The sequence below is a fragment of the Patella vulgata genome, chromosome 9 (assembly GCF_932274485.2).
Source record: "Patella vulgata chromosome 9, xgPatVulg1.2, whole genome shotgun sequence".
NCBI classification, from domain to species: domain Eukaryota; kingdom Metazoa; phylum Mollusca; class Gastropoda; family Patellidae; genus Patella; species Patella vulgata.
In genome coordinates, this window is record NC_065887.2 from 20,418,176 (window position 1) to 20,428,125 (window position 9,950).

Sequence of the window (9,950 nt, forward strand, 5' to 3'; positions counted from 1 at the left end):
CAATGTTGGGGAAATATATGAACTCGAGACATCACGGGACAAAATAATCTAGGTGTCCCCAGTTATACGAACAGTCAAACAGTACACCACACACAGTGCCGATTAACACTTACAGAGGCCCTAAGCACTTAGAAGATTTTAGTGCCACAATACGATTCAAAATGTAAACAATAATAAAACATAACCAATCTGTCAAGCACCTGCTAAGAGGTTTATACCTGTCATTATATATTGAGATAAAGATAAAAAAGATAAAAAAAGAATAAAAATCGAATAAAATAATAATTTTCAAATTAAACATTTTGAATTTGTCATCTAACCAAGTAGAAATTCTGTGGTGCCCTAAGCAGGTTCCTCATTTGCTTACTGGTTAATCCAGCCCTGATCACACATCCCTACTACATTTATATCTTAATACTTACTTGTTTTGATGATCCATGGAATGTAATGAGATTGACAGAACTAGGAATAAAACAGACAAATACTGGTAGAGCAGAAATAAACCAACCAACTGGTTCCATCCAGGCTTTACCACCAACTTCTGCTTTACACAATATACAATTATCACAGACTATTGTTAATGCTAATATTGCCTGAAATAACATGAAAACAAATTATTTAATCATAATTTTTGAGTGAGGGTCATGGTGGCTAAGTGGGTAAGACGAAAAACCAAGGTCCCGTGTACACACTGGCGTGCACGTAAAAGATCCCTTGACAGAATTCTATATAAGAGTAGGCTGTAGTGCCGCTGTCCTGGCAAAATTTCCCTCATAGCACACTGTATGGCCATAGCACACTGTATGGCGCATGCACGTCTTCATTAGCCCAGTTCGGAGCAGAACAGTAGAACGTTAAACCCCATTTCATTTCATAATTTTTAAATGTTACAGATTAGAAAAGATTGAACCAGAACCAAGTTCGTCAACATCTTCCTACTCTTCAAGAGATCAATGTTTATAAATGACTGTAGCTTTTTCTTACCTATAAATGTTAGACTGACCTATTTTAAACAATTGGGGTTAGACCATTTATTGGATCTAGATTACCTGGTACCAACATAAATTTCCTTTCAAAATGTATGTTGTTCAAATGGGCTGATATATAGTTTTCATACTGTAACTTGTGTCTTGAAAATTCCAGAAGAGGGTTGGGTGGTCAAGAGGTCTAATTGCATGCTGAAGATGACAAAGAGCAAGATTGCCTAATCTTATGGGGTTTCTCTGGGTGCTCTAATTTCCTCCCACTTCTAATTACTGCTGCATAAATGCTTACAAATCATTGAGCAAATAAAACTTAGTTCTAAAACAAGCACCACACTTTGGCCATGTTTGAAATTAGGGAAGTGGTAGATTAAGTTTAAGAACAAGCCCCCTTAGCAGAATGCTAAATATAATAGGCCATTGATACAATAACTGGAAAAGAAAGGTACCGGTAGTAAAAAACTACTTACAACTAAAGAAAGAGGACACACAGCTTTCCATATCCATTTTATAAAAGGGCTATCAGATGATCCAGTCATATCTGCTACTTTATTATAGAATCTCTGAGCACCATATAACCAGGTAGTAAATACACATTCCATTAAACAAAATATAGGTATAGCTAATTTATGTACAAACTCATTTAGATATGTCATAACATACATTCCTGCCTGAAACACACAGAAATAATCAAATATCATACATCGGTAATCATTACAATTCACAAATTGTTACATTAGTTCCCCAAGTTTCTTCTAAAAGCAATCTACATGATTCTTCTGTAACTAGAAAATGTAATTGTATAAATGTAACTGTACATTTTTCAAGTTATTTCAGAGTTTCAGATGGTTAAAATCAGGTTGATTCTCCAACTAAGTCATCAGGGTATAAAATTTGAATAACCAACAGAAAATTAAAGGAGATGTTTTGTGATTTATGATTGGCATATGATATGCCAAATAATAAGACATGTTGTCCCTGAACCTATGTTTTTCAATATGTATAAAAAAATTGTTTTGCAGAAATTACAACTATCAATTTGTTTTGCAGAATTGATTTTTGTGCATATTTCAGAACTGTGTAATTTTTTCATATTTTCGCAATTGTGTGTTTTTCACCTGTGCCCTGTTACCTATGCACAATTTGAGACACCTGCCCAGCTGATTTGTAATATAACAAAATTATTGGAGATTTATTTTGACAATGTCAATTTCTAACTGCATGGGTACTGGGTAGGCCTTATGATTGTTACCACATGAACCATTGTTAAACAGTCAACATTAAACAATGTAAAACTGTTGCTATAAAAGTTATTGGGACTTAAAGGTTTGAAAATATAAGTAAATAAGAAATCCTACCTGTGTAATTGTGGTTAAACCGCATATATAAAATAATGAAATAAAGAAGATAAGACTGGATAATTTCCATACAGTTGTATGTACACCAAGTTTATATAGAAAGCCTGTATGTATTGTATTTATATATACTATCTGGGTACCAAAACAACTTATATATAACAGGAGGTAGAACATGGCCGACCACACTGGTGAGTGTTGTAAATAATGGCTGATTGCTGGAAATATTTGAAAAGCAAACTCTGTTTCTGAAATAAGATAATCAACAATTTATTTAATATGAACTAACAGCAATAGTTTTTAATTATGAAATATAATGCAGGTCTTGAAACTGTAAATTTAAGGGAAACTGAATCTCTTTTAAAGACTACCCAGTAACAGGAATATCCTTCATCAAAACCTTCTATGTTAACAGTTGGTTCATCATTAAGGAACTACCCAGTAACAGCAAAGTTAAGTCCAACACCACTCTATTGGTATCAATTAGTTAGTTAATCTTTAAGAGACCACTCAGTAACAGGGCCGTTCTTCATAAAAAACTTTCTGCGTTAACAGTTGGTTCATCATTAAGGGACTACCCAGTAACAGCTAAGTTGTAAGTCCAACACCACTCTATTGGTATCAGTTAGTTAGTTAATCTTTAAGAGACCACTCAGTAACAGTTGGTTCATCATTAAGAGACTACCAAGTAACAGGGCCATTTTGCAGAGATGTGGGCAAAGTTAAATCCAACAGTTTCAGACTACTGTATAGATGTCTTTCAAAATTAAAACTGGTAAATCCATGTCTTTACAGAAACGTCTAAGAAAAAGAGAACTAGTCGTATCCCTTAATGAATTTGTAAATTGTTTCAGTCTATTCATGTCACATGCACATTTTCTACCTTGCTTGTGTTATTAAAGGAGTATCTGATCTATATTATCAGTGTAGAGACTAGAGCTTCCAAAAACCAATTCTATTGATTCATTTTGCTCACCTGATATGTTCAATGAATGTAGTGGTATTTGTGTTGTATATGTATAAACTCCAAATATAGAAAACATACAACAACCAGCTAATGTACAGCCTGCTACACTAAATAAACCAGTTATCATAGCATTCCTATCAACACAAAATTATTTGATACAAAAATGTTTTTGAACAGAGAATTCTGATCAGTTAATATAATAGTACTTTAAAAAGAGTATGATTGGGAACATTAGAACACATTTCTACTAAAACACATTAATTTATGCAAAATTTGGAATTCTGTATTCAAAGACTTTTCAAGAGAGTCATAACATATAGTTCTGAAGATTATAAACACCATAACATCAATTTTCAGAAACAATAATTCAAAATACAATGTGAAATAATGAGAACCTCCTAGTTAAAAATTCCATGGATTTATAATACATTACTGTCTTTCAGTACTGGTTCCTGAAGACCAGGAGCTTGAAATTCAGCTCTAAGAACAAGGATGGTGGTATCTTCTCTAGATCTATCCTAGAATATTGTACATTCAATAATACGACAATTGATGTAAACTAACCTGAAACAACCACTATGAAAATGACAATAACCAGATAAATTTATAATACCACCAGTACCTAATCCCATACTACATAATACCATCATGGCACCATCTAACCATACCTACAATAAATTATCAACCATCATCAGACCTAATACATATTGCATGAAAACTACATTATAACACATAGAAAACCCCCTTAACAATTTAAACATATTTTGTATGGATATTTGTTTTTTTCAGTTATACACATATTGCTTTAAATGCTTAGAATTAGAAGGTGGATATGGTGTGATGTGCTGCCACCAGCCTCATATGAATGATTTTTGGTTTCGAAGTACAGATATCATGACCAAATATCACATGAACTTGACTTCTAACCCAATAAATACCAGAGTCATTTTTGCAAGAAAACTAAATTTTTATGTAAATTTTCAAACTGAACACTGGTGACCACTTTATGCCCACAATATACCTATTATTGCCATATTTTGATTCTAGCAGATTTTTCGCAATACACAGTCTCTCACACAGGTTTTATCTATTAAACTTTTCTAAATCTACAATAAACAAGTTTCAGATAGGCTAACCTGAAGTTTACCTAACATAGGCCATCTGGGGGTCAAAAACATCTTGATACCATTCACAGCTCCTGGTAAAGTTATAGTTCCAACAAATATGGCTAATAATAATACATAAGGTAATGTTCCTGTAACAAAGGCAATCTGAAAACAACACAAAAATAACCAGATATGGCTTAAAAGGTAGCCACCATTTTGATTAATGTCTCATGGTCTCCATCAAAAAGGTTTACACCTAATCTTAAACTTTAAATTGTATAATCTTTATTTGGTTAAATTCTTTATATGTTTACATTCCCTTCTAACCCAATAGGCCTACAATACTGAAAATATTTTAAGGCTTAGAAAAAATGTGTGAAATATTGTGCCAATCATAGGCGTACGGGGAAATTTTTGACTGGGGGGGGCGGTGGTGGTTGGTGCCCAAAAAATGTAGTTAGGTTCTTAGTATGTTACATAATAATAATAAATTCGCTGTTAAATTGGACACATTCAAGAACACAATATCTTTTTTTATACAACTTTTACAAAATACAATTGTGTGCCCAAATTTTCCCAGCATTTGGTGCCCAAAATGGGAGGGCAGCCGCCCCCAGCCCCCCCCCCCCAGCTCGTACGCCTATGGTGCCAATACAGCTAAAAGAGACTGAAAAATCACAAGAGGTATTAAGATAAATGGACTGAAAGACATTAAATATGGACTGTGACTCTTTATACAATTTTTAACAAATAAAGTAGGCCTATGCATTGTTTTTACCTTTAAATATCTGATAAAATTGGCACTTTAGAATTCTCCATGAGTTCTCCAAGATTTGTTTAATATCACTGTTGGAAAACACAGGCGTACGCTAGGATCAAAAATGATAACCTACCAATTTCAATACAACCCCAACTACTAAAATTTGCATTGAGTTTTATTAGGTATGGTAGGCTTCATATGCAGAAACTTGCATTTTTTGGAAAACTGAATATTGTTTTTGCGTTTACTTCTTTATGATACGCGTGCCATTTATGAGTAACGCGAATCTTCCAAGGTCATTTGTCAATGTCGCCAGATTCTATCCAACATGTGAATTAGTCTACTATTTTTCTAATGTTCGAATGGGTTTACAAATGTTATAATATAGGGAATTGTTTTCTCAACCACTGTGAAACCAAATTGATAGTAGTACCTTTCCCAAAGAATTGTGTCCCCAATAAACAGCTACACCAACTAGTATCCATGACAACAGAAGACATCCTGCTAAATAAGGTTGTATTTGTCCTGTATCATCCAGTCCTGACGACAAATCTAACATATTTTCACTGAAATAATCAAATTGTTCATCAATCTATGACATTTTTCTTAGCGTACTGCACGTATGCACCTGAAACGCTTCTTATCGTCTGCCCCGAGAACAAGAGTTGTTTCCCTTTATATACCCAGACTAAATTTTAAAGGGAATATTATGTCTTCGATATGTTTACTGAATAATGATAAAATATGATTTTTAATAATGCAACAGTTTAGGCAAATATTAAAGTTAGCGATGGATATATTGTGAAAAAGCCCGGCTTTTGTAAAATGCCCTCAAAGGCTGCCCTGTCCTGCTCAAAAGATTCTAACATAACCTTCATTAGTTCACAGACTTGGCTGGTGGTTATCGGAGGGATGAGAGGAAACCGGAGAACAGGGGGAATCTTCGATAAAAAATCACAAAACCATTTAAATGATTAAGCCTCTTTGATTTCGGTTAAAAATAAAATTGTGTATTTGATTGTAGTTGTGACATATTTGATGGGTAGCAGCATCATGTTCATAGATAAAGCCAGTGTTCAGATATAAGCTAATTTGTGTTCCCTTGTCGACACAGTAACCTAAAAATAAATCTAAAGCTAGTAAACTTAATCTATATAGAAACAAAAAATGAATCGTATCGAGCTTGCACCATCGACCAGAACAACCTAATTAAACCCTTTATAATGACCCAATTATCAAAGAGGGATATAAAACGTGAACTTACTGAAGATATTTTTGTGAAGATTGTATAGATGGCACCAAACCAGCTACTGATACAGAGGCGTTGTTTGTATTATTACCTGAAAATGTACACACCTACAATTTTATCAGTGGCTCAGTTGATAGGATGTTGGCTCCCTAATCTGGTGGTACCGTGTTCAGTAGTGTAGGACGGAGGGCCCAACAAGGGACAACGTATAGTCGTTCGAATGGGACAAAAAACGAGGTCCCGTGTACATATTTGCGTGCGCGTAAAAGAACCCTTGACAATTGGAATTCGAAATAAGAGTAGGTCATAGCGCCGCTGTCCGGGCAAAATTTTCCTCATAGCACACTGCATGGTTATGCCCGTCTTTATTAGCCCAGTAGGAGCTGAACAGTAGGACGTTAAACCCCATTTCATTTCATTTCACAATTATCAGAAAAACTGAAGATGAATAATGCAAGAGCTAAATCTACATATTGCAGGTTGTATTTTCTGGCTTCACTTTTTATATATTATTATTTAGACATTTAACCACAGACAAGCCCACATTCCCCTCCTCTCTAGACTATCGGATGGTATTGAGTGGATTAAACAATGCCCGCCATATCTACATTAAAAAATAATGTGGCGACACTCACGGTGACAGCTGATTGAAGGACTGAAAATGGAGACTTCGTTTATTATCATAGCAACGGTACTTGACAATCGAAAACATGAACTGTCAATCGGCAATCTTCAGACACAATTTAGGCTATTCTTGTCAACACTCAAATATTCATAACTTCGTCCAGAATAAAGTAATTTGCCTGGAACTTTTAATATATTATTATTTTTCATTATTTATTCTTAAACTTTTATAGCTAGAACGACCAGATCTTTATCTACATCGTACAGATGCGTCTTTAAATGTAAAACTGACTAGATGAACAACCGGAAGCGCTTATACAGGATTATATTTTAGGTGATTAGGTTGAAAAGCATCAATTTCAAAATGCATATCCACATTAAACTGTACGTAAATGAACCCTTGCCAGTTGGAATTCAATATAAGAGTATGCGGTGTCGCCACTGTTCAGGTATAATTTTCCCAATAGTACTCTGTATGGCCTATGCCCGTCTTCATTAGCTCAGTCGGTACAGAAAAATAGGACGATAAAGCCTATTTCATTTAACGACTGCTTTAGTTATGAATTACACGAATAAAAAAGAATGGAATGGGGCTTGGATTAACACAATATTTCGGCCATTTTGATTTTGGGACAGAAATGTGGTAGGTTTATTTTTATGGTTACTTGTGCCATGCGTGGTAGGATACTCCTCGATTTCCAACTATTAGGGATTCTTTTACGAGTAGGCCTACGTGTTGTCCCATGCGAACAACTATTCACACCTTCCTTGTCTGCCCAACAGTACGGTCGACTGACATGCCCCTGTATTACTAAGAACTTGGAAAACTACCTTTACAGATAGTAGCAGGACTGACAAGGAGGTGTGCCTAATAATTCGGATGAAACGAAAACCAACAAATCTATTCCTCTACACGTTGATGTACGCGTAATTTATATGAGTTTGTTTCAACGTGTCGACGAGACCTAAAAGTCCAATAATCTCATTGTATTCCCTAGACCGTTCATTTAACAGTTTGTTTTATAGCAGTGAATTGAAGGTGACCCCTATATATGCTGTTTGAAAAGTCAAGATGACTCCAAGGGATTTGCATATGTGTTACGTCTGATCTTTTGCGCCATCGTGTTTAGACACTTCTCTGATTGGACAGCATCGCAGTTAAGATTGACCGATTGGTGTTGTTTTACAAGAGTTACGTCATTGAGAAGATTGGTCAATAAGGGAAATCGATCATGGTCTGGTGAATGACAGATGTTTATTAGAAGCCTCCACTTGACACACCCATTTAATAGGTCATCCAGTAGACGTGGTACAAGGGTTAATCAGCGAACTGGATGTATGAGATGTGTTGTTGACGTTTGGGAAAGTAGGACGAGGGGAAATGTGTAGGGAGTGAAGTGCTGTAAAGGGATAGTTAGATGTATTATGAATGGTTAGAGTGGCTGTGGTGTTACGGTGAAATACTATGCCGCCACCGTAACACCACAGCTTTATGATTTGTTAGACAGGAATGATGTAATGGGTGTCAACAACTGGGTATGCTGGTACCGTCGCAACGTAGCCGTGAAATATATATTGTGGGGGGGGGGGGAGGGCGGAAACGGAAAAATATACAATGTTGACAGTATGTGCCAGGCATGAGGCTGCGCAGACCGAGCGGCAGCTCGATAGGGAGTGTGTGGGAGGGTCACCCTCATAAAAAAATTTTTTTTTAAATTTCAGTTTTCTGTAAGCAGTGAAAACACTATTTTGGCATTGTTTGCGGGGTTAAACCTAAAAATCACATTAATACACCTATTGCACGATATTGTGAAACTAGCTGACGAAGACAGCTCGGGCGGCGATTGTTCGACTCGGGGCTGCTGTGTCAGTATCTAACAAACGCATTTAGTTCGCGTACAACTTTTAAAAACCGAATGTCAGTATGGTATTTCTCACATAATTGGTTATCGCAAAAACAGAGTAAACTGAAAGCGAGTAATCTCGACTATAGTCTATAGCCTACTTACAGTACTACACTGGTCACTAGGCTTCCTATATTATTGTTTGTGGACGGTTTACTACTCAGTGATAAGCCTGCGCCGCAAAAAGAGGTCTCGCCTTTTATTATTAGTATAATGACTTCCTCATGTGCGGCAGGTTAGTTTGCTTCTAAAAACACTGTTTTCCGTTCCAAAAAATACAAAAGTAATTTTCTACCAGATGACCATGGTTCTTTTCACCGAGACTAGATAATTTCTCTCGGTGTAAGGATATAGCTATGGATAAGTTCATACAAGGTCAATAAATCCGCGGTCACTTCGGGTCACACTGTTGAGAAAATAAACCGATGGGTTTGTTTAGTAGCAAATCGAGCGTGAATCAACTGAGTTTGTACTGAAAAATTTTTGAGTGATATGTATGAACTGTCTTCACACATTCGGTTTATAATTAGCGATACACAGCTACAGTGGCAAGTGTTGTACTTCACAGACTGTTTACCTCCGAACTACCTCCGCACGAAATCCCCGATTTGGGTACTTGTTAAAAGAAAAAGAAATAGTACCTGTGCGTATGCCAGCAAAAAAAACCCCTAAGAGTTCGCGCATAAAAATGCCCGAACGTACCAGGCGCCAGGTCATCAAGTGACAGATTAAAATGTTTGCACCATAGAGTTCTTGCAAAATGACGAATGTCGGCATTCGCCACTTTATCGGGTTTTTTATTTTCAGTTTGTCTGTTACGTGGCGAATATGGTGTTGGCATGCTGTCTTCTAAATAGCATAACGTGGCATGTCTTTCTTCCGAATTTGCAACAACCTAAAAAGAATAGTTCATTGATTAAAGGAGAATGAAATGACGGTTTTCTTAATGCACTGGGAGCGTTTTTAAGTTGTCTTCAGAATAATTCACTCAAAATTATTAGT

The 9,950-nt window shown here is 35.9% G+C and overlaps 1 protein-coding gene across 1 annotated transcript; it reads right to left on the reverse strand.

Annotated features, from left to right (window-relative positions):
- Positions 1 to 212: 212 nt before the first annotated feature.
- Positions 213 to 6,507, reverse strand: LOC130014281 (sodium- and chloride-dependent glycine transporter 1-like). The gene is made up of 9 exons (XM_056103274.1): positions 6,436 to 6,507; positions 5,605 to 5,737; positions 4,442 to 4,576; positions 3,870 to 3,973; positions 3,315 to 3,439; positions 2,342 to 2,586; positions 1,454 to 1,654; positions 423 to 593; positions 213 to 218 (listed from the first exon to the last, which is right to left on the reverse strand). Exons 2-9 carry the CDS (start codon positions 5,728 to 5,730, stop codon positions 213 to 215), a joined length of 1,113 nt encoding a protein of 370 aa, XP_055959249.1. The 5' UTR covers positions 5,731 to 5,737; positions 6,436 to 6,507.
- Between the last annotated feature and the right edge of the window lie 3,443 nt (positions 6,508 to 9,950).

Bases quoted from the DNA above. Each gene is read 5' to 3' on its own strand.
- LOC130014281 (XM_056103274.1), bottom strand. From the start codon at position 5,730: ATGTTAGATTTGTCGTCAGGACTGGATGATACAGGACAAATACAACCT. The intron at 2,587-3,314 runs GTGAGCAAAATG...ATCTTATTTCAG, and splicing joins ACATTCATTGAACATATCAG to AAACAGAGTTTGCTTTTCAA. The intron at 1,655-2,341 runs GTAGGATTTCTT...TGTGTGTTTCAG, and splicing joins GTTTAACCACAATTACACAG to GCAGGAATGTATGTTATGAC.